Source organism: Myxine glutinosa, chromosome 6, assembly GCF_964187855.1.
Source record: "Myxine glutinosa chromosome 6, kmMyxGlut1.1, whole genome shotgun sequence".
NCBI lineage: Eukaryota > Metazoa > Chordata > Myxini > Myxiniformes > Myxinidae > Myxine > Myxine glutinosa.
This window is the reverse complement of record NC_136266.1, coordinates 2,391,599-2,416,148: the sequence shown is the minus strand read 5'-3', so window position 1 is coordinate 2,416,148 and position 24,550 is coordinate 2,391,599. Positions and strand designations below refer to the sequence as shown.

At 48.2% G+C, this 24,550-nt stretch overlaps 1 protein-coding gene across 1 annotated transcript in view; it reads left to right on the top strand.

The window, feature by feature from the left end:
* MRC2 (mannose receptor C-type 2) overlaps window positions 1–24,550 on the top strand; it is a 323,383-nt gene that overhangs the window by 137,941 nt on the left and 160,892 nt on the right. The window contains exons 8-13 of the mRNA XM_078779556.1: window positions 2,197–2,345; window positions 2,509–2,610; window positions 3,970–4,085; window positions 6,381–6,526; window positions 17,107–17,321; window positions 22,794–22,936. Coding sequence (XP_078635682.1) covers window positions 2,197–2,345; window positions 2,509–2,610; window positions 3,970–4,085; window positions 6,381–6,526; window positions 17,107–17,321; window positions 22,794–22,936 — 871 coding nt within the window. The remainder of the gene's footprint in view (window positions 1–2,196; window positions 2,346–2,508; window positions 2,611–3,969; window positions 4,086–6,380; window positions 6,527–17,106; window positions 17,322–22,793; window positions 22,937–24,550) is intronic.

Below are 24,550 nucleotides of genomic sequence, written 5' to 3'. Positions count from 1 at the left end.
TTTTATAATGCCTTGGCGGGGGCGGGGCCAACAATCGGATCAAAATGAGCTCTCGGTGAAAATATGCCTGCCGATTGGTGCACCACCATTTAGTTCCGCCCACGCCAGACCGTCACGACTTTCCCTCATTCGGTCTCAAAATCATGGCACAGTATGGAGCTCTCTGGGATTAACATGGGGCTTGGCTTGTGGCACATTACTGGCGCGGGGCGAACACTGAGGGCTCATAAGTGTTCATGGGGACGGACAGAGCGATTTACTATCCGCAGGACGTCGATAGCCAATCAAATGTCTGTTTATTCCGAGGTGTTTAATGAAGCTGGCAGAGCCCCTGCTGTCAGGCACCGGTGATACAGAGTACTTATTGCGCTGTCAGGCACAGGTGATGGGTGTGAGGTGATGGAAGCGATGAAGGAGGTGATGAAGGATTTGATGATGTTTGTGGGTAGTCGAGCCGAGGTTGTGGTGAGGGGTCGTGAGGCTTAGTGTCGGTGAGCAAAGAACAGCGTGTATAATGGTTTATTGTAATGGAATTTAACGTGTGTGTTGGAAACAAGTATAACTAAAAATCTGTATTCGTAAAGGTCATTGTGATGTACTCGTACTTACGTGTCTGTATAAAGGAAACATATGTGGAAATAGAGTGGGTGACGGTTTGGTTTGAGCGCGGTTCATTCAAATGAGCTTTTGGTCCGGGTGGGAACCACTCGGGGTCCGCAAACCTCCGACATTAAAAGAAGAACCGCACATACGTGACAACACGCGCTGCACATATGAAACTATTACCCCCTTGGAAAAACAGAGGAAAAGCTTCCCTACCTATCACCAACACTTTTTATCACACATTAACCCATGACACCAGGGGAAGGAGCTATTCTGACCTTGCACTACGGAAATAACTACACTAAGGGACCGGTATGGTGGTTGCCATTGTCTCTGAGCGGTTTCCTAAAACTGTAACAATATATATATATATATATACACAAAGAATTAAGTTAAGCACCCCTACACAACGAATTAAGGTAAGCACCCCCTAATATATATTCTTTGTGTATATGTATACATTGGCATATATTCTAAGGTATGTGAGATCAAATAATGATTGGTATGACATTAGCAATTATCCATTGATGAAATTGAGTGATCAAAGTGAAAAAAAGTGATTGGTTGAGTCAGTGATCCGATCACGTGGGTCCTACACACGTTATTGACGCAAAGATCGCTAGAGGTCTTCTCAGAACAATGACTGTACGTTAGAAAACATAAACGTCATCCACACTGTCCGTGATGGACCTATAGCTCCATACTTAAATTGAGGTGAAAATATGCCTAAAATTCCCAAAAAATTTCACCTTAAATTATTCAGAATAAAATATTGAAAACGGCATGATTGTTATGTTTTTATGTGACCATAATATCACTTCACCAGAAAATATAGCAATATCATGGGTATATTACACTGTTTTGACGACAACAAACTTGTAATGTGCGAGGTTGTAAAAAAACGGGGGGGGGGGTGCTTAACTTAATTCTTTGTGTATATATATATATATATATATATATATATATATATATATATATATATATATATATATATATATTTCAGCAGAATAGATAGTGATAGCACCAGGGCCCATAGCGTGAGAGTAAACAAGAGGAGAGAGGACATTAGTAAGGTGGGGGTCTTTCAGTCCGAGAGTAGTTAATGTATGGAATGGTCTCCAGAAAAAGGTAGTGGTAGGAGAAACTTTTTTTTTGATATACCATACTCTTTACAGAGCATTGGTGCTGCCGAAACAGTTTCTATCGTTGCTATCGGTGCAGCCGTCTTTGCGGTACCCAGGACAATAACGTTAGGCGGGAGTCCAAACCTGAAAATGCTGGAGTCCAAAGCTGAAATTGGAAAAACAATATCGCCTATTTTACTCCAGGGGGTCCCAGGATTACCCACCCAATATTTCGTTGCGATCGGTTCCTACATTTTTGCGGTACCTGGGAACGGACGGACGGACGGACGGACAGACAGATGGACGGACATTTGGTGAATTCTAGAAAGATGATATATATTGGTATTTTAATGATTAAAAAAATGTCAAAGTACGTTTACTGTCAATTTATATGAAAACCAACAAAACATCATAAAAGAGTGGATAATCAAATTTGAATGCTGATGTTTTTTTTGTTTGTTTTTTGCAGCAAACATTAAGGTGTGGATCGGCTTGAACAGCTTAAAAAATCAGATGGAGTTTGAATGGTCTGACTTCACAGCAGTAACAATCACTCCATGGCATTCAGATGAACCAAACAACAAGTCATCTGAACTCTGCGTTGCCATGTGGGGTCTGGTAAGAGTTCCTCCATTCACTTTTTAATGTAAAACTTTGGGTTGTGGAAAAGTTAAAATACAAAGGGTGAAAATCAACAGACAATTTTCAAGCATGAAAAAAAGATGAACATGTGTTATGGAGAACATTGTGTATTACAGAACGTTTTACCGTGTTTACGCAGGAGGGTCGTTGGAGCACTCTGCCTTGTACCACCCAACTCAGCTATGTGTGCAAGCATCCCGGCACAGTGAAACGTGGTGGCGGTGATTCGGCTTGTCAGGAGGTACAACATACAGTCCGCATGATTTAGTCTTGAGGACACAAAACAAAGTTCAATTTTACATGACATTTTGTTTATCCTTTTTTGACTTTCTAGGCCTTTGCCAAATTGTCCAACATCCCCATTTAGTAGCCTTTTACAGGCATTGGTGTGAAGTGGGATGACCAATGGTTTGGAGGGGGTGAAGGAGGAAAGCTGTGTGGAAGGGGTGGACGAGGGCAGGGATCTGGAGAGGGACAGGTGGCAGAGGCCTCGATTGGGAGCGAGAGGATGGCAAGCACGAGTAGACTTGGGAGTGCGGTGGCCTCTAGGGGCCTTGGGAGAGCGGAAATTTCAAGAGGACCCAGGAGAGAGGGGCCCTCAATGGGACCTGGCAATGCAAGGGACGAATTAGGGTGGCGGTTTCGAGGGGGTCTGCGAGTGTGGTGGCCTCGAAGAGGAGTGTAAGGGCATGTGCTCGGGCAGCTGCCTCAAGGGGACGCATGAGGGTGGCTACTTTGAGAGAGTGTGCGAGGGCGGTGGCCTCTAGTGGTCTCGGGAGAGTGGTGGTCTTGAGGGGACCAGGAAAGGAGGGGCCTCAATGAGACCCAGCAGGGTGGTGGCCTCAAGGGGCCGCTGGAGGGCGACGTGCGAGTGGACGTGTTAGGGTGGTGGCCTGGAGGGTGCGGTGCGCGAGTGCAGTGGACTGGAAAAGGTACGAGGTGCCTCAAAATCCAGAATCACTGCTCACCTACATTCATCTGTTCCTCTTTCACACACATGTGGAATCAACTTCCACATTCTCTTTAATCTCATTCTTCCCTTTCAGATTTTCAAGACAGCTGTTCACCTCCATCTTGGATCATCCCCAATCCACCACCATGATCCTTTCTTCCCCCATTTTACCGATAAACTATATATAGCACGATCTCTCAAAAAGTTATGGACAGATGTGGATGAAACGTGGTGGCCAGGTCGTGTGAGATTAAGAAGAATTGATTCGATTTTTCTGAAGATTCTAATTTGGATACGACAATTTTCAATTTTTAAAAGTGATTCTTCAACATTGAGAGATGGGGCCAAAAACGATAAATAGCATGATATTTAAAATGGCTGTGGACAAGTTATGAGAAAACCTGGTGGACGAGTTGGTTTGGTGACGAGAACAGGCCGATTCGATTTTTGGTTCAGGTCCAGTGCAGTTGCGGCCTATCAGTGGGATACAAAACGTAAGCTGTCAGCTGAGGTATGCTCTCTACCGAGTGATGTTCGAGTTAATATCCGTTCTTTAAAAATCCAATTGTCCTTTGCAATAAGATTATGAATAAAATAAGTGATCGTTCTCTGATAGGTTATGCTCCTTGTCACCTGTGCGTTCAACAGGGTTGGCAAAGCCATGACAGTCGTTGCTATTTGCTTGGGAATGAGAAGATGAGTATACGTCAGGCTGCAGACAAGTGCCGCAGTGAGCGTGCAATCCTACTCACCATAGCTGACCGGTGAGATACTTCGACAAAACACCGGCCCGCTTTCGTGCTCCAAGGCTTTCTTTTCTACCTGCCCCTTGTTTTTTGTTTTCCTTTTTACCTTTTCTCCTGTGTTGTTATTACTTGCAAAAATCGAAGATTTTTCAACTATATTGGTTGGTTTTGTGCCTTATTCTGTCTGTTTGTGTGTATGTCTGTATGTCAATCGCCTACAGGTCACAATTTTAAATGGTAGAGTTGGCCATAAGGAAGAAGCTTATTGATTTTGAGGTCAAAAGGTCAAAGTAGGCCAAAGGTCAACAACCAGGAATTGGAATTTCTAAAATGCTCAATTTTCATCCGATTGACTTGAAATTTTAAGGATTTGCATGTCAGGTTACTGAATTCAACCACCAATTATTTTTGCGGTCATCATAGGCCAAAAGGTCAACATAGGCCAAAGGTCAACAACTAATTTTAGTGATTTTGCAAGTGTCATGCTATGCACGACATATTTCTTGTTTGTACCTTGTTAACAGTTCATTGTTGTCCATTTGCTTCCTAATTTTAGCTGTCAGGTGAAATTGCAAAAGTATGGGAGCACAACGAGCAAGAGAAAATATCACAGGAGAAAGTTCAGGTGAAATATTTTGATCACAGGTTTCGACTTCATGTGAGATGAAGTAAGGCACATTGTGCCGAGCCTCGTGATTCCATGAATAAGAAGGTGGAAGTGAAAGGCAACGAGACATGTTCTGTGCGAAATGACCTCGGAAACATGGAAAATCACCTTTTTGGAAATTCCAATCCTGGCAAAAAGCTGTTCCTCTTTTTTATTTACCTGCGTATTTTATTTACCGTTCTTGAAATTTATTTTAAAATAATTTCTTACTCGTGAGAGTTGCCTTGCAGTCTGGATTTTAATATTGAAAACTGAATTGAGTCAAATAGAATGCGGCGACTCATTGGTGTGGTGGCAAGAAAAAGTGTACTGATTGGGAAGCCCATCGTTCAAGAAGTGTGTTTGCATGTTTGCGTCTGTTTGTCTCTGTGTTTGTTTGACATCTACATACTCGTAAACTGCTGGACAGAATGAGTTGAAAACTGGTGGTTGTTCATGGGGGGTTGGAGGGGAGAGAGTGGATGTAGATGAGGGTGGGATAGCGTTCGGTGGAATTATCCCGTCTGTAAGGATGGTTTCTTTGCTAATTACAAATATTGATGCAGGATTTGAAAATGCATGTCTATGGAATCGGCTTGACAACGAGTTTTGGCCATTTTCTGGGTTAGAAAATGCACTCCAAATAATTACCAATATTCAAAATTTTCCCGGGAGATTATGCCCTCCAGACTCTCCCAGTGTACACGGAATCCTTTGGGGTCCACACGGCAGCACTTCATGTTGCATGATGTTTGCATGATGTTTCCTATTTTTGTTGGAAATGTGTGGCTGTGCAAAGCCAGAAACCAATAAATTTCCAGAAGCTTCCAAGATAATGCTCCGACCCAATCACATATCTCACTTTTCATCTCTGTGCAGGTCTGATCCTTGAAAACACACCTGCTGCCTGAAAGTCTGATATTATTTAATTTAGTCAATAAGCCAGTTCCTGTACAAGATCTCTCTCTCTCTCTCTCTCTCTCTCTCTCTGGCTACTTTTCAGTGATATCAGAACACCACCACCTTCAACAAGCTTTCCAAATGGCTTGGCCAGTTTATTCACAAATATATTTGCTAAACTAGAAGGATTGACAAAGATGCCATAACACATTAACATTGGCAAATATCAAGGCACTCGTCAAACAGACAAGACGACAAGACAAAGACGCCAAATTTCCAAACCAGGCAGCACAAGCAAAATTGTTATCATCATACTAAAATATATAATTCGGTGTCTGTCTGTCTGTCTGACCACGATACGTTTGGTCATTATCCAATCTCAACCAACCTTAACAGGAGGGCTTAGAGCCACATGATGGAGGTTGTAGCAACTTCATTTCCCCCCCTTCCCAAGGGAGTTTACCGCCTTGGGCGAAATCTGTGTTAAGGTGTGTATCCATGTTACAATAACTCGTCGTGGCGTTTTTCCAAGGGCGCTTCAAAGAACAAAAATGCAGACACACGTACGCAAGCGATTGCCTAACCCTGCTTTTCGCTTTACGATTGTATATGTCGGTATAGTATTGTTAAACTTTGTTGTAATCCTTGTTGTATTGGAAGTGAATCTTCTCCCGGGAATGAAATCTTCAAAATTGTTCTTGGTGTGTGGACATTCAAATCGATACACTTTCGTCACATGCTGATTTTCCTCTCACTCCTTTGTATAGGTTTGAACAGGCCTTTGTGAATTTACTCCTGCAAACTCGTCAAGCTGGTGAAGAGTTTTGGCTCGGCTTGCGCAGCCGGTCAGGCCTGTTTGAATGGCAGAATGGGAACGATGTTAGCTACACCAACTGGAATCGTGATCAGCCAGGTATGCCGATCACTGATTGCTCTTTCATGAAAGGATTGATGTAAAACACCACCAAAAGGAACGTGATTGATTGTGTCCATTTTGTGGTTCCATCGTCACAAAGACTCAGAACATCAGCATTCAGTTCTGTTTGTTCTACTTGTTTGTTTGCTTTGTATACATAACATGGGTTAATTTTATTACCTCCTCCACTGAAGGTGGATCGAAGTTATGTTTTCACCCCTGTCTGTCTGTCTGTCTGTTTGTTTGTCTGTTTGTCTATTTGCTTGTCTGATTGCTTGTCTGTTTGCTTGTCTGTTTGCTTGTCTGTTTGTCTGTTTGCTTGTCTGTTTGCTTGTTACTTGCCGGACAAGATTCCGCCAAGTATGTTGGTTGGTTGGTTTGTCTGTTTGCTTGTCTGTTTACTTGTCTGTTTGCTCTTTACTTGCCGGAAAAGATTCCGACAAGTATGTTGGTTGGTTGGTTTGTCTGTTTGTCTGTTTGTCTGTTTGTCTGTTTGTGCGCAGTACTACGTCTACATCGTTGCACATAGCATCGCCATACTTTACACACATATTTGGCTTGCCCTGGATTAGACTGTGCCCAATTTTGAACTCTCTAGGCCCAAGGCCTCCATTATGACGTCATAATTCGACAAGTACAAAACTTCATCCAATCAAGATGCAATTTCTTGAGCGCCATGTCGGCATAAACTGGTGGAGAAAAAATAATAATGATGGCGTCATCGGTCACGTGGTTTGGCCGCCATCTTGGAAAAACCAAAAAACTTTGCACCTCTATATCTCCGAAAGTGCTGAATAGAAAAAATTGAGACAATGCTCATTGCAAAGAACTCTCCATGGGGAATAAAATATGTTAATGATGTCATAGGTGCCTCCATTATGATCTCATAATTCGACAAGTACAAAACTTCATCCGATCAAGATGAAATTTCTTGAGCATAATCTAGGAATAAATTAGTTTAGAAAACAAATAATGATGACGTCATCGGTCACGTGGTTCGGCCGTATCTTTGGAAAACCCAAAAACTTGATACAAAATGGCCGATAAAAAAGTACATTCCGGCAAGTCCTCGGTCTCTGACCGATTTTTCATCTGTCTGTCTGTTTGTCTGTCTGTTTGTGTGCAGTACTACGTCTACATCGTTGCACATAGCATCACCATACTTTACACACATATTTGCCTTGCCATGGAATAGACTGTGCCCAATTTTTAACTCTCTAGGCCCAAGGTCAAGCTCAAGGTCACCCAAAACGTGAAAATCATCACCGCAGCGTAAAGCCGGGGCGAGGCGGAGTGATACAGCGGAAGTATTCGACGGTTTAAATGAAGCCGCGATGAGGCGGATTTTAATTGGGACCTTCATCCTGATTTCGTTACCTCCACGCTCAAAGGTGGATGGAGGTTATGTTTTCACCCCTGTCTGTTTGTCCGTTTGTTACTTGTCGGAATAGATTCCGGCAAGTATTTGGTTGGTTGGTTACTTGCCGGAATAGATTCTGGCTTGTAGTCGGAATATATTCCGGCAAGTATTTGGTTGGTTGGTTTGTTACTTGCTGGAATAGATTCACCGGAATAGATTTTTGGTGGTGAGGGAGCTTGAAGCCAGATTTTAATCTTACAGCCGCCATGTTGGTGCTCGCCGTCATTGCGATGCGAAGCGAAAGACGCCTCAGAGCTGTCACATTCCCTATCGCAATGTCGTATGTACTCCCGATACGTGTTTCCTTCATTGTAAAAACTACCAAGTCAACAGTTAAAAGGATTTTGAGCCGATAGGTGTTACGGCCTTGGCAAGTTCGATGGAGACAGCGATCTGTTAGCTTATACACCACCCAAATAGCTATGTGGGATGCTCCCATGTAGGGGTTAAACCCACGTCGTTTGAAATTTGGCAGAGGTCATTATTTACTTTTAATGATGTTTATATACGAATCAAAAAGAAGATAATTGGTTTTAGGTCGTCCTTTCCGCATATCTCGTGGGATTGTGGGTTGGAGAGACGACCGTGATGGCGGGGAGTGGGTTGGCATTCTCTCAAGCAGGGATTCAACCCATGTCCTTATGTATTATTATTTTGATCCAAAATAGCCGATAAAAAAGTACATTCCGGCAAGTCCTCGGTCTCTGACCGATTTTTCATCTGTTTGTTTGTCTGTTTGTTTGTCTGTTTGCTTGTTTGTGTGTTTCTTTGTTTGTTTGTTTGTTAACAAGACATCTCAAAAAGTTGTGGACGGATTCGAATGAAATTTGGCAGAGATGTAGCGTATATGACAAGGACGAAATGATTAGATTTTGGTGAAGATGTGGATCTGGCTAGTATAATTTTTAAGTGATTCTTCACCATTGGGAAAACAACAAACAACAACATGCATTTTAAGGCCATTTCCCCTGCTAGAGCGGGGTTAGCCTCTAGAGCGGGGGTTAGCCTTCACCATTACATACATTAGTACTTACATACATTACATTACATACATTACTTACATACTTACATACTTACATACATACATTACATACTTACATACATTACTTACACTACATACATTACATACATCATACATTAGTACTTCACCATTGGGAGATAGGACCAAAAACGATACATAGCAGGATATCTCAAAAAGTTATGGACGGATTTGGCCGACATTTGGTGGACAGATTGGGTGTGTGACAAGGACAATTCGATTCGATTTTGGTGAAGATCTGAATGTGGATTCGGATACGAGAATTATTTAATTTTAAGTGGTTTTTCACCATTGACAGATCGGGCGAAAAGCGATATATAACATTGTGGCGGACACGAAAGCCCACTGGCGTAGTGACATCATTCCGCGCACCAAGTGGGCGGCGGCCACGCCCGAGGGGTAGGCGTGGCCTGAGGATATACACGGGGCGCGCAGCCCGGAGCGCGCTAGTGTTACAGTGAGCTCCTGAAATAAAGACGCTTATAAGTTACCGCTTGTCCGCTTCCTCCTTGCTCGCAAGCAGCGCGCGTAACGCCGCGCTTTACTGGTGACCCTCGACGTTGGATCTGCCGGAGCGATCCTTCCACACACGACGCCATTGCCATGGCCAACTTCATCAAACCTCCCGAATTTTGGGAGGCCCAGGCCGAAGTCTGGTTCGTCCAAGCCGAAGCCCAATTTCAGCTTCGGCACCTCACTGGTGACGACACGCGCTACTGCCACGTCGTCGCCTCCCTCGGGCCCGGCACGGCCGCTCGAGTTGTGTCCGTCCTTCGCCACCCACCGGACGGCCACAAGTACGAGGCACTCAAGCGGCTACTCCTAGCCACGTTCGGCCTCACGGACGACGCACGGGCCGACCGCCTCCTGGATCTCCCCGAGCTCGGCCACACGCGCCCGTCGGTCCGAATGGACCATATGCTGTCACTGTTGGGCGACGAAGCCCAACAGTTCTCTATTCTCTATTCCGGGCGCTTTTCCATCGCCAACTTCCAGCGCAGGTTCGCCTCGCGTTGGCCGGGACCGTGCTAACGGAACCCCGAGCATTGGCAGGCGAGGCGGACAGGTACTTCGCGGCTTCGTACACGCGGGCGAGAGTCGGTGCGGCCGTCACGGACCTCGAGGCTGATGCTGCTGATGATGCTGATCCACAGCATCAGCTTACACAGCATACGCAGCATGCTGATACGCACCTCGTGACCGCCGCCACGCCCCGCCCACCGCCGCGGCGAAAACCGCCACAGTGGGGAAAACCGCCAACTCCACTGGCCTGGCGGAGCCAGCCGCGCTCCTCCAGCTCCACCACCTGGTGCTGGTTCCACGCCAAGTTCGGCCACGAGGCTCGGCAGTGTCATCCGCCACGCTCCTTCAACAGGTCGGGAAACGCCCGGGCCGGCGCTCAATAGTGGCGATGAGCGCCGGCCGTTCGAGCACCCTGCTGTTCATAACGGACACCTTATCCGGGCGCCGTTACCTGTGCGACACGGGAGCGCAGGTGAGTGTCGTTCCCGCCGGTACGTCAGACAAGCACGCCGCAGGCGGGGGCCGCGCGCTGCTTGCCGCGAACGGGACGCCCATCCGTACGTACGGAAAACGCTGCCTCTCTCTGCGGTTCGGAGGGCAGGTTTTCCGATGGACGTTCGTCACCGCCGACGTGCCCATGGCACTGCTTGGCGCGGACTTCCTGTGCGCGAATGGGCTCCTGGTCGACGTAAAGCGCAGATGTCTTGTCCAGGCCGAGACGTTCAGCTCGCTCGCTTGTGCGCTGCCCAGCTCGTCGAGCAGCTCAACGAGCGGCTCGCCGAGCGGCTTGCCAAGCGGCTTGCCGAACGGTTCGGTTCCGGCCACGTTGATCTGTACGCTTCCGGCAGCGGACGCATTCACCCGCCTCCTCGCCGGTTTCCCGGCCCTCACGCGGCCCACCTTCTCGGCGGGGGCCGTCAAGCACGGGGTGGCCCATCACATCCCCACCGTTGGGCCACCGGTCTACGCCCGGGCACGCCGCCTCGAGCCGACGAAGCTGGCGGTGGCAAAAGCGGGGTTCGCTACCCTGGAGCGACTCGGCATCGTTCGGCGCTCGGAGAGTGCTTGGGCGTCACCGCTGCACATCGTGCCGAAGCCCGGCGGGGGATGGCGACCGTGCGGGGACTATCGCCATCTCAATGATGCCACCACTCCCGACCGCTACCCCGTCCCCCACATTCAGGACTTTTCCGCCCGTTTGGCGGGCATGTCCTTCTTCTCAAAGGTGGACCTCATACGCGGCTACCATCAGGTCCCCGTCAGGCCGGAGGACGTCCCGAAGCCGGCGGTCATCATGCCATTCGGACTCTTCGAGTTCCTGCGGATGCCCTTCGGTCTGAAGAATGCGGCTCAGGCGTTCCAGCGACTGATGGACAGCGTCCTGCGTGACTTGGATTTTGTCTACGTCTACCTGGACGATATCCTCGTCGCCAGCGCGTCCCACGAAGAGCACCTACGCCACCTCCGCACGCTCTTCGAAAGCCTGGGCCAGCATGGCCTGATTGTGAACCCCGCAAAGTGCCAGTTCGGCATCGCCTTAATCGATTTTCTGGGGCACCGTGTCACCAGGCACGGAGCCGTCCCCCTGCCGGCCAAGGTGGAGGCGGTGAAGGGGTTTTCCGCGCCCCCGCACGATCAGAGGGCTGCAGGAGTTCCTGGGCATGGTGAACTTTTACCATCGGTTCCTGCCCCGTATCGCCCAGCTCCTGCGCCCCCTGCACGAAGCTCTCCGAGGTAAGCCGGGCAAAGGCGACGTTACCTGGACCGAGCAGATGGACACGGCGTTCACGGGCGCGAAGCTCGCCTTGGCTAACGCCACCATGCTCGCGCACCCGGCGCCCGATGCACCGATCGCCCTCACCACCGACGCCTCGGACTACGCGGTGGGCGCGGTGCACGAGCAATGGGTGCGTGGAGCTTGTCAACCGCTGGCGTTCTTTAGCCGGCAGCTTCGCCCGCCCGAACGCCGTTACAGTACCTTCGACTGTGAGTTGCTCGGGCTTCACTTGGCGGTCAGGCACTTCCGCCATCTGCTCGAGGGCCGTGCATTCACGGCCTTCGTCGACCACAAGCCGCTGATCTTCGCGATGGGCAAGGTCACCGAGCCGTGGTCGGCCCGGCAGCAGCGTCACCTCTTGGCCGTGTCCGAGTACACGATGGACATCCGGCACGTCGCGGGGAAGGACAACCCGGTGGCGGATTGCCTTTCCCGGGCCGTCGCCCACGCAGTCCAGCTCGGCATCGACTATGCCCGGATGGCAGCGGACCAGGCCGCTGACCCCGACGTCCAGGCCTTGCGGACCGCCGTCACGGGCCTCCGCGTCACCGAGGTGCCGTTCGACGGCGCGGGCGCGGCCCTCTTGTGCGACGTCTCCCTCGGGCGGCCTCGCCCGATCGTGCCCGCGGGCTGGCAGCGCCAGGTGTTTGACGCCATCCACGGCCTGTCCCACCCGGGCGCGAGGGCCTCCCAAAGGTTGATTGCCGACAAGTTCGTCTGGCATGGCCTCCGGAAGGCCATCCGCGGCTGGGCCAGGACGTGCCTCGCGTGCCAGCGTGCCAAGGTGCACCGGCACACCCAGGCCCCGTTGGCCCCGTTCACGGTGCCGGAACGCCGGTTTGATCACGTCCACGTGGACCTGGTGGGACCTCTGCCCCCCTCGCGGGGTTTCACCCATGTCCTTACCATGGTGGACCGCACCACCCGGTGGCCGGAGGCCGTGCCCTTGGCGTCGACGACGGCGGCGGACGTCACGCAGGCTTTCATCGCCACCTGGATCGCCCGGTTCGGCGCCCCCTCAGACATCTCGTCCGACCGCGGCCCCCAGTTCACCTCGGAGCTCTGGGGGGCGGTCGCGCAGGGGCTCGGGGTCCGGCTGCATCGAACCACGGCCTACCACCCCCAGGCTAACGGCCTGTGTGAGCGATTTCACCGCTCATTGAAGGCCGCTCTCCGGGCCACCCTCTGCGACAGCGGCTGGGTCGACAGGCTCCCCTGGGTCCTGCTGGGCCTCCGGACGGCGCCCAAGGAGGACCTGCGCGCATCCGCGGCGGAGTTGGTCTTCGGGCAACCGCTGCGGGTGCCGGGCGAGTTCCTCCCCGACTCCACGGCACCATGGTCCGCGGCACAGCAGCGCTCCGCTCTGCAAGAGACCACCCAGAGGTTCGCCCCGGTGCCAACGGCATGCCACGGGCATCCACCGACGCACGTCGCCCCGGAGCTTCGCACGGCGGAGTACGTCTTCGTCCGCCACGATGCCCACCGGACACCACTGCGGCCCCCGTACGACGGGCCTTTCCGTGTGCTGGAGACCGGGGCGAAGCACTTCACCCTGGACATCGGCGGTACTCCTGACCGCGTTTCTGTAGACCGCCTCAAGCCGGCCCACCTCGATGTGGACCATCCACCGCCAGTGGCCCGACCCCCGCGTCGGGGCCGCCCCCCTGCGGGCGGACCCCCGGCACCGCCCAGCCCCGCCGCTATGCCGCCCCCCGGTCCTGCACCCATCCCAGGGGCAGCCAGGGGCATCCCACCTGGCATCCCTGCACCCCGGACGCCGCCGATCGCCAGGGGGCGCTTCGGCCGGGTCATCCGTCTGCCCCGCAAACTGGCCCTCCAGGTGCGCGGGAATTCTGGGGGGGCGCGTGTGGCGGACACGAAAGCCCACTGGCATGGTGACATCATTCCGCGCACCAAGTGGGCGGCGGCCATGCCCGAGGGGTAGGCGTGGCCTGAGGATATACACGGGGCACGCAGCCCAGAGCGCGCTAGTGTTACAGTGAGCTCCTGAAATAAAGACGCTTATAAGTTACCGCTTGTCCGCTTCCTCCTTGCTCGCAAGCAGCGTGCGTAACGCCGCGCTTTAACATGATATTTAACAAGTACAAAAAGTTTTAATTAAAACAAAAGCCGCGTCGATGTTACACAATGCCTAGATGCAGCTGTGCCTATAACGTCGATGTTATAGGCACAGGACATTCCTATTGATTCGATTACTTGATGTTATTTTTGTGCAAAGTGAAAATATATCTCGGCAATTTCCCGTGTGTGGCGACGAATTTTTAATATATCTCGGCATTTTCCCGTCTGTTATTTCAGGCGGTGTATGACTGACCATGCCGCGATTTAAAAAATATATATCTCGGCAATTTCCCGTATGTGGCGACACGTGAACGAAGCTATGCTCCTCTCTCCACATTATTGTGACGACGTATAAATTAAATATTTCATCGCGACGATTGTCATCAAATGGACGAATTTTTAATATATCTCGGCATTTTCCCGTCTGTTAGTTTCGGGCGGTGTATGACTGACCATGCCGCGATTTAAAAAAAAAAATCTCAATGGACTTCAAGTTACAGGCCTTTGAGAATTCATTTCGTTCTATAAAGGGCAACTTTCATCGGATTTTCTTCACGTTTTTTTTCAACCGAGTCTAAAACTATGTTAGCGACTGTGAAAAATGAAATGATATATCGAATTTGATTTGAAAGAAAACTGTGTGAGAGAGGAAGACACCACGGGCCTACAAAACAGGCCTCAAAGCTATGCGAGTTAATAAAATGGTGGATATTTGTTTATATGAAGCCTCTCCCACAATGGGTGGAGCTATGGTTCCCAGAATGGGTGGAGCTTTGAGGTTTTGTCTTCTCTGCAAGAACAACAACAAGAACAAGAAGAAGAACAACAACAACAGCAGAGGGCACTCTATGAGCAGCGTCTGTAATGCGGCTAAAAAAGTTATGGACGAATTATGATTAAACTTGGTGGATAAGTTGGTTTGGTGACAAGAACAAGTTCATTAGATTTTGGTTCAGGTTCGAATCCAGATCCGGGCTATCAGTGGGATACAAAACAAACTGTTCAGCCTGACGGAGGTATGCTCTCTACCGAGTGCCGTTCTAGTTTTTGGGAGTGATCGAGGTAGTGGTCTGTTGCCTATACACCACCCAAATAAAGGGACGTGTCAGAAGAACGTGTCGCATGCTTGGAACAAGATCGCCCATGGGGTGGGTACTCTGCCATGGTATTAATAATCATACCAACAATAACATGATCCCCCTGGTGGCTCCTGTATGAGCAGGTGCTTCTCGTTAATATAACACGAGTCCTCTGAAGAGGAACCTTAATGCAAGAGGAGACCATTTGGCCCATCAAGCATGCACCATAGTTACCAGCCAATGGTTATCTATCCTTTTAAAATTAGTGTCAAGCAAGGAAGCAGCACGTACCGTTTTAACATTTTTGGTATGACTCAGCGACTGGGGTTCAGACCATCAACCTCCCTGACTCACTGTAAACACTATGCATTACACCACTGAGTCAGGTAGTACTGAGATTGCATGAAGACCTGTTTTGCACTGTGTTAAAATCTGCACTATTCCTCGGCTCACTTTGTGTTAAAATATGCACTATTCCTCGGCTCACTTTGTGTTAAAATCTGCACTATTCCTCGGCTCACTTGTGTTAAAATCTGCACTATTCCTCGGCTCACTTTGTGTTAAAATCTGCACTATTCCTCGGCTCACTTTGTGTTAAAACTTGCACTATTCCTTGGCTCACTTTGTGTTAAAACCTGTACTACTCGGCTCACTTTGTGTTAAAACCTGCACGATTCCTCGGCTCACTTTGTGTTAAAATCTGCACTATTCCTCGGCTCATTTTGTACTAAAACCTGCACTATTCCTCGGCTCACTTTGTGTTAAAATCTGCACTATTCCTCGGCTCACTTTGTGTTAAAACTTGCACTATTCCTTGGCTCACTTTGTGTTAAAACCTTTACTACTCGGCTCACTTTGTGTTAAAACCTGCACTATTCCTTGGCTCACTTTGTGTTAAAATCTGCACTATTCCTCGGCTCACTTTGTGCTAAAATCTGCACTATTCCTCGGCTCACTTTGTGTTAAATTCTGCACTATTCCTCGGCTCACTTTGTGTTAAAACCTGCACTATTTCTTGGCTCACTTTGTGTTAAAATCTGCACTATTCCTCGGCTCACTTTGTGCTAAAACCTGCACTATTCCTCGGCTCACTTTGTGTTAAAATCTGCACTATTCCTCGGCTCACTTTGTACTAAAACCTGCACTATTCCTCAGCTCACTTTGTTTTAAAACCTGCACTATTCCTCAGCTCACTTTGTGTTAAAATCTGCACTATTCCTCGGCTCACTTTGTGCTAAAATCTGCACTATTCCTCGGCTCACTTGGTGTTAAATTCTGCACTATTCCTCGGCTCACTTTGTGTTAAAATCTGCACTATTCCTCGGCTCACTTTGCGTTAAAACCTGCACTATGCCTCGGCTCACTTTGTGTTAATACCTGCACTATTCCTCGGCTCACTTTGTGTTAAAATCTGCACTATTCCTCGGCTCACTTTGTGTTAAAACCTGCACGATTCCTCGGCTCACTTTGTGTTAAAACCTGCACGATTCCTCGGCTCACTTTGTGTTAAAATCTGCACTATTCCTCGGCTCACTTTGTGTTAAAACCTGCACGATTCCTCGGCTCAATTGTGTTAAAACATGCACCATCCCTCGGCTCCCTTTGTGTTAAAATCTGCACTATTCCTCGGCTCACTTTATGTTAAAACATGCACCATCCCTCGGCTCACTTTGTGTTAAAACCTTTACTACTCGGCTCACTTTGTGTTAAAACCTGCACTATTCCTCGGCTCACTTTGTGTTAAAATCTGCACTATTCCTCGGCTCACTTTGTGCTAAAACCTGCACTATTCCTCGGCTCACTTTGTGTTAAAACCTGCACGATTCCTCGGCTCACTTTGTGTTAAAACCTGCACGATTCCTCGGCTCACTTTGTGTTAAAATCTGCACTATTCCTCGGCTCACTTTATGTTAAAACATGCACCATCCCTCGGCTCACTTTGTGTTAAAACCTTTACTACTCGGCTCACTTTGTGTTAAAACCTGCTCTATTCCTCGGCTCACTTTGTGCTAAAACTTGCACTATTCCTCGGCTCACTTTGTGTTAAAACCTGCACTATTCCTCGGCTCACTTTGTGTTAAAACCTGCACTATTCCTCGGCTCACTTTGTGTTAAAATCTGCACTATTCCTCAGCTCACCTTTTGTTACACCAACAGCTCACAGGTCAGGCTGTGTTGTGATGCTTACTGGGTCGACGACGGGCCTATGGGAGATGCGTGATTGCTCTTCTCTACTCGCCAAATATATTTGCAAGCAAGAGCTTCTGCCTGTCAAGCCTGGGCCTTCAGGTGTGACACCCACTGCCTCCTCCCATGTCCAGGCTTGTACAGATGGCTGGGACTCTTACTTTGAGCATCCATTCTGCTACCAGGCAAGGAATCTTTTGATTTGCTTCTTCAACTTTGTAATTATTGCTGTTCGGGGAGGAAGATGGTCAGCTCCCTGGGCATTCGGGTTCGAGTTTGACGAAGACATAGTGCGGGTCCCGTGTGCGGCCGACTTCCCACCTCTTGTACCGGCTTGAGACTGGCAGACGATGTTATTGAACTGTACGAGTTGAGGGAAGTGGACGGCACTTCCACACCTCTCTCACTCCCTCCTACCCCCTTGTGTCTTGTGAACCCTGAGTGTGTGTGTGTGTGTTTTAAGGTTGCATAAGTAAGTGTAGGACGTTGTTGTGTAGTTTTTATTGGTTCGACCTTGTGTATTGAAGTATTGTTTCATTATTCCGTCCACCACGCAGCGGGAGCCAGGGTTTTGCAATCACTTCTGTGTGTGTGTTGGTGTGTGTTGGTGTGTGTGTTGGTGTGTGTGTTGGTGTGTGTGTGTGTGTGTGTGTGTGTGTGTGTGTGTGTGTGTGTGTGTGTGTGTGTGTGTGTGTGTGTGTGTGTGTGTGTGTTATACGTCATACTTTTACTATCTATTTATTACGTACGGCTATTAATTACGTACGATTCAAATGTACCTTTTAACCCTTTAGACTGCTGAGACCCCTTAGACCTTGGAAGACCCTTCAACACTTGAGACCCAAAATGACCCCAAGGACCCAAAAGTTCCAGACGACCCAAAAGTCCTTGATGACCCAAAATAACCAGATGACCCAAAAGTCCTTGATGACCCAAAACACCCAAAAATCCTCGAGGACCCAAATGACCCAAAAATCCTTAATGATTCAAAAGACCCAAAAGTTCCCATGGATCCAAAACGTTCTTGATGACCCAAAAGACCCAAGAGTCCCCGAGGGCCCAAAAGTCCTTAATTACCCAAAAGTCCCCAAAGACCCCAAAAGTCCTTGATGATCCAAAAGTCCCCAAAAGATCCAGATGACCCAAAAGTCCTTAATTACGCAAAAGACCCCAAAGGCACAAAAGTCGATGAGGACCAAAAAGACCAAGAAGACCCAAAGAACCCAGATCACCCAAAGTCCCCAAAAACCAAAAAGACCTAGATGACCGAAAAAAACAAAAAAACCCAAAGACCCCTAAACACCCAGAGAACCCAAAAAGACTCCAAGGGCTCAAAAGACCCAGATATCCTAAAAGTCGCTGGGGAACCAAAATACCCAGATGACCCTGTTGTGAAAGTAGTCAGAGACCTCGCAGGATAGGAGGCTTTATTGCAATCGACCAGGTGCATCTATACATGACACAAGATCAAAACATTAGTCTACATGATATAAGCAAAGCATCCTGATACATTTAGAATGAGGCAAACTACTAAACAGCATGATTAATCACTCTTGCCTAGCTCTCAACGAGTCATAGCAGCAAATATGACAGTCTCCCACTCTCACAGCTGGTTACATATGCAAATCCGCCCATCTCCGCAGGGACCGCCCATGATCTTTCAAAATGGAGAAGCGTAGTTCCTTAGAGAAACGTACAGTCACATGAAAAATTAAGTACACCCCATGTAAAGTTTGACTTTTTCAACATATTTCAACATACAGCTATTTGATCTTCATTTCAACAATATTGATAGATAAAGGTGATATAATATAACAAATATCATGAAACATTTACATTTTGTAGTCCATTGTATAATTTAAATAAACATAAATGCAAATTTCGCATGTGGAAAAAGTAAGTACACCCTTGGCTCTAATAGGTGGTATTGCCCCCTTTGGCAGAAACAACCTCAAGTAGGCGTTTCTTATAACTGTCTACCAGTCTCTGACATCGACTGGGAGAAATTTTTGCCCACTCCTTCATGCAGAATTCTTTCAGCTGTGCGATGTTTGAGGGGTTTCTTGCATGCACAGCTCGTTTCAAATCCCCCCACAACATCTCGATGGGATTTAGATCCGGGCTTTGACTTGGCCATTCCAGAACCCTCCATTTCTTTCTTTTTAGCCATTCCTTGGTGGATTTACTGGTATGTTTAGGGTCATTGTCATGTTGCAAGGTCCACCTTCGGTTGAGCTTCAACTTGCCGACAGATGGCCTCACATTATCCTCAAGCACCCTCTGGTACAATGAAGAATTCATAATGGATTATATGATGGTGAGCTGCCCAGGCCCTGATGCAGCAAAGCTGCCCCAAACCATAATATTTCCACCACCATGCTTTACAGTTGGTATCAGGTTCTTGTGGTCCAATGCTGTCTTTGGTTTTCGCCAAACATGTCTTCTGGTACTGTGGCCAAATAGCTCTACCTTTGACTCATCTGTCCAGATCACATTGTTCCAGAAGTGCTGGTCTTTGCCTCGGTGTTCATTGGCAAACTGTAGTCTTGCCCTGATGTTCTTTCTGGACAGCAAAGATTTCCCCTGGCACACCTCCCATGTCGATCAAATTTGTGCAGCCTCTTTCCAATGGTAGACTCCTGCACTTTGACATCAACAGTGGCAAGAGCTACCTGTCGGTCCCATGATGACATTCTGGGGTTCTTAGAGACTTCTTTCAGCATCTTGCGGTCTGCTCTCGGGCTGAACTTGCTGGGGCGGCCTGGCCTGAACAAGTTGGCAGTTGTTTGGAATCTTCTCCTCTTGTAGATGATCTTCCGGACAGTCGAATGATTGATTTCAAATTGTTTGGAGATCTTCTTAAATCCCTTCCCAGACTCGTAGGCATCTATAACCTTCTTTCTGAAGGCCTCTGAGAGCTCTTTTGATCTCGGAATGGTGACGCTGCACACTTCAACAACAAAGAGCAAACCAAACTAAATGTCTGAGGTTTAAATAAGACAGGTTCCTCCAAGATCCTCTCCAACGATGTTCTAATCATTTGCACCTGAGCTGGTGCACCTGATTCTAATTTTAGGTATTTGAAGTAGTTATAAATGTAGGGGTATACTTACTTTTTCCACATGCGAAATTTGCATTTTTGTTTATTTAAATTATACAATGGACTACAAAATGTAAATGTTTCATGATATTTGTTATATTATATCACCTTTATCTATCAATATTGTTGAAATGAAGATCAAATAGCTGTATGTTGAAATATGTTGAAAAAGTCAAAACTTTACATGGGGTGTACTTACTTTTTCACGTGACTGTAGTTCCTGAGAGAAGCATAGCCCTAGAGAAGCGTAGTTCCTGAGAGAAGTGTAGTTCCCGAGAGAAGCGTAGTTCCCGAGAGAAGCGTAGTTCCCGAGAGAAGCGTAGTTCCCGAGAGAAGTGTAGTTCCCTAGAGAAACGTAGTTCCCTAGAGAAGCGTAGTTCCCTAGAGAAATGTAGTTCCCGAGAGAAGCGTAGTTCTCTTGAGAAGCATGGTTCCCGAGAGAAGCTTTGTTCCCTGGATAAGCGTCGTGCCCTAGAGAAACGTAGTACCTGAGAGAAGCATAGTTCTCTTGAGAAGCGTGGTTCCCAAGAGAAGCTTTGTTCCCTGGATAAGTGTAGTTCCCGAGAGAAGCACAGTTCCCTAGAGAAGCGTGGTTCCCTAGAGAAACGTAGTTCCCGAGAGAAGCGTAGTTCCCTAGAGAAGCGTAGTTCCTGAGAGAAGCATAGTTCCCGAGAGAAGCGTAGTTCCCTCGAGAAACGTAGTTCCCTAGAGAAACGTAGTTCCCTAGAGAAACGTAGTTCCCTCGAGAAGCGTAGTTCCCTAGAGAAGCGTAGCTCCCGAGAGAAGCATAGTTCCCGAGCGAAGCATAGTTCTCTTTCTCTTGAGAAGCATAGTTCCCGAGAGAAGCGTAGTTCCCGAGAGAATAGTAGTTCCCTTGAGAAGCGTAGTTCCCTCGAGAACCGTAGTTCCCTCGAGAAACGTAGTTCCCTCGAGAAACGTAGTTCCCTAGAGAAACGTAGTTCCCTAGAGAAACGTAGTTCCCTAGAGAAACGTAGTTCCCCAGAGAAACGTAGTTCCCTAGAGAAGCGTAGTTCCCTAGAGAAGCGTAGTTCCCTAAGGAAGTGTAGTTCCCTTGAGAAACGTATCTCCCGAGAGAAGCATAGTTCCCGAGAGAAGCGTAGTTCCCTAGAGTAACGTAGTTCCCGAGAGAAGCATAGTTCTCTTTCTCTTGAGAAACGTAGTTCCCGAGAGAAGCTTTGTTCCCGAGAGAAGCATAGTTCCCTAGAGAAGCGTAGTTCCCTAGAGAAACGTAGTTCCTGAGAGAAGCATAGCCCTAGAGAAGCATAGTTCTCTTGAGTAGCGTGGTTACCGAGAGAACCTTTGTTCCCTGGATACGCGTAGTTCCCGAGAGAAGCGTAGTTCAGAGCAGCAGTAGCGGCTAAGCACTGAAAGAAACTTTGATTTTCTCGAAATCACAAATTTGGACGTGTTATGTTCTTCCATTTTTGGGCAGTCTAGTTCCCTCTCCTTTTTATGTTCTTTCCCAACTTCCCCAACCCCCAGATTTCTCCACGATGCACACACTTCCATGTTGAAACTCCCACATTCCAGTCTCACAGCCCACCACCACTCTCTTCCCTCTGTGGTTTCAAAATGGATACCCACCACCGCCTCATGGCATCGCTCAACCATACTCATGATCTTTCCTACCCTTGTTAACCCCCTCTTAATCCACCCAAAGCACACTCCGTCCTCTCCAGGTTATTGTTTTTCTCCCCTCTCCCTCCACCCTGCTACATTGTTGTTTCATTCCTGGTTTTCCCTTCCTATCGCATGAGCCGCCTTTCTGAGTTTGAGCTTGTATCCAATTTCACCCCAATTCCACTTTTTTGAAATACCAACTTCTGTCCTGGAAGTCCTTGGTGTCCTTGTGTTTTATACTTCTCCCTCCCCCCCCCCCCCCTTCCCACGCCTCCTCCCCCCAAGCCCTCTCCCTTCCACACATCTCCCTGCTCTCAAATGTTGTGTTTGTGTGCTTCCCCTTCTCTCCCCATATTGTTTTCCGCTCCCTCTTTTTATATATTTTGTTTGTCTGGTTGATTTGTTTGTGAAGTAAATTTGTTTGTTAGCTCTTTCACGAGCCCCGATTCAGTATACAAAAAAAAAGAAGAAAAAAGAAAAAAAAGAAAAGCTTGTTCACCCCCTGTCTTCATCCCCTTCCTTTACTCCTGCATTCTTTTCCTCACCCATTCTTCCTCCAAGTGTCCTTTCTTCTGTTGTGTTCTTCTGCCTGCCGGTGTTGTTTCCCCATTATCAACGCTGTGAGAGCTGTTCTGTGTTCTCTCTCTTCCACAAGCGTCAACTTTGCATATAAAAAAAAAATCCAGAATCGCCAAATCAAATGTTTAAAATATCTTGATCATCCTTTAAAATGTCAACAAATTACTTTTATTAAGGAAGATTGCAAACAATCCTGTGATCCAGTGCTCCTTTGAGTCGGCACGGGTTGTGAGAGGGGTGACCCTTAGAGGAAAAGCAATGATTGCTTTACAACATTTACTCTGAGTTTTGTCTTGCACTGGAGATGATGTTTTGATGGCTTTTGTCCTTTCTGTAGATTTTTCATTTCTCCAATCTGGAGAGGCGCAAAACATGGCAAGAGGCAGAAACTTTGTGCCAAGAGGTCGGGGCACACCTGGTTAGCGTGCGTGGCCCAGAGGAGGCGTTACGACTGTCCCTACTGCTGCGCTCCCGTGTTGGGTAATTCACAAACTTGCACATACTGTACTTGTGATCTCTCTATCCAGTTTGTTCAACTCTTACTATTCGCACTCATACACTTCTTATATTGCTTCACTAGAAAGGTACCCGTGCTATGCACAGGTGGGAAGCCAAAAGCAAACAAACAATCCGGAAACGGTGAATGCTAAACTAGGGAACCAATAAATTCCACATTCCTGTGCCACCCTCAGTAGAACGTCAGACATGGACAGCCAGTTCGTGAATGACTTGGGCAAAAAACGGCAAATGGGAAACGATGAACCAATAAATTCCACATTCCTGTGCCACCTTCAGTCGAACGTCAGACATTGACAGCAGGTTCGTGAAGGACTGGGGCAAACAACGTATCCAAGCAAACAACCGGATTTGGGGCAGGTCCGTATCAAGTCAACTTCAAAACCATAATTTTATTGAGGAATTTATGAAAGCTCCTACCTACCTTACAACATCTGCTGGGACCCCAAAACGTTCCACAGTAGGTTTGGTGGGGCTAGCCCCAAAATTGAGGGAGTAGTTTGGGGACGGACGGAAGGACAGACACTCCTGTTTTATAATATTTGTGATCTGTGTGTGATCCGATCCTCTTTGCAGGGATAGGGGATATAACTAGTGGGGCACCCGTGGAAATCCCACAGGCATGGACGTGTGTGACATCACACACAGGGGAGAGGAGTACAGCATCACTCACATGGGAAAGGGGGAGAGGATCACACACAAGAGAGAGGGGGAGAGGATCACACACTGGTGAGAGGATCACACACGGGGAGAGAGGGAGAGGATCACACGCAGGTGAGAGGATCACACACAGGGGAGAGAGGGAGAGGATCACACACTGGTGAGAGGATCACACACGGGGAGAGAGGGAGAGGATCACACACTGGTGAGAGGATCACACACTGGTGAGAGGATCACACAGGGGAGATGGGTACAGGATCACACGCAGGTGAGAGTGGGAGAGGATCACACACTGGTGAGAGGATCACACAGGGGAGATGGGTACAGGATCACACGCAGGTGAGAGGATCACACACGGGGAGAGAGGGAGAGGATCACACACTGGTGAGAGGATCACACACAGGTGAGAGTGGGAGAGGATCACACACTGGTGAGAGGATCACACAGGGGAGATGGGTACAGGATCACACGCAGGTGAGAGTGGGAGAGGATCACACACTGGTGAGAGGATCACACAGGGGAGATGGGTACAGGATCACACGCAGGTGAGAGTGGGAGAGGATCACACACGGGGAGAGAGGGAGAGGATCACACACTGGTGGGAGGATCACACACAGGGGAGAGTGGGAGAGGATCACACGCAGGTGAGAGGGGGAGAGGATCATACACTGGTGAGAGGATCACACACAGGGGAGAGTGGGAGAGGATCACACGCAGGTGAGAGGGGGAGAGGATCACACACTGGTGAGAGGATCACACACAGGGGAGAGTGGGAGAGGATCACACGCAGGTGAGAGGGGGAGAGGATCACACACTGGTGAGAGGATCATACACGGGGAGAGAGGGAGAGGATCATGATGTTTATTGGTGGTTGCATTCTGTTCCCTCATTCTTTTATTCATTTTGGAAATGGCAGTT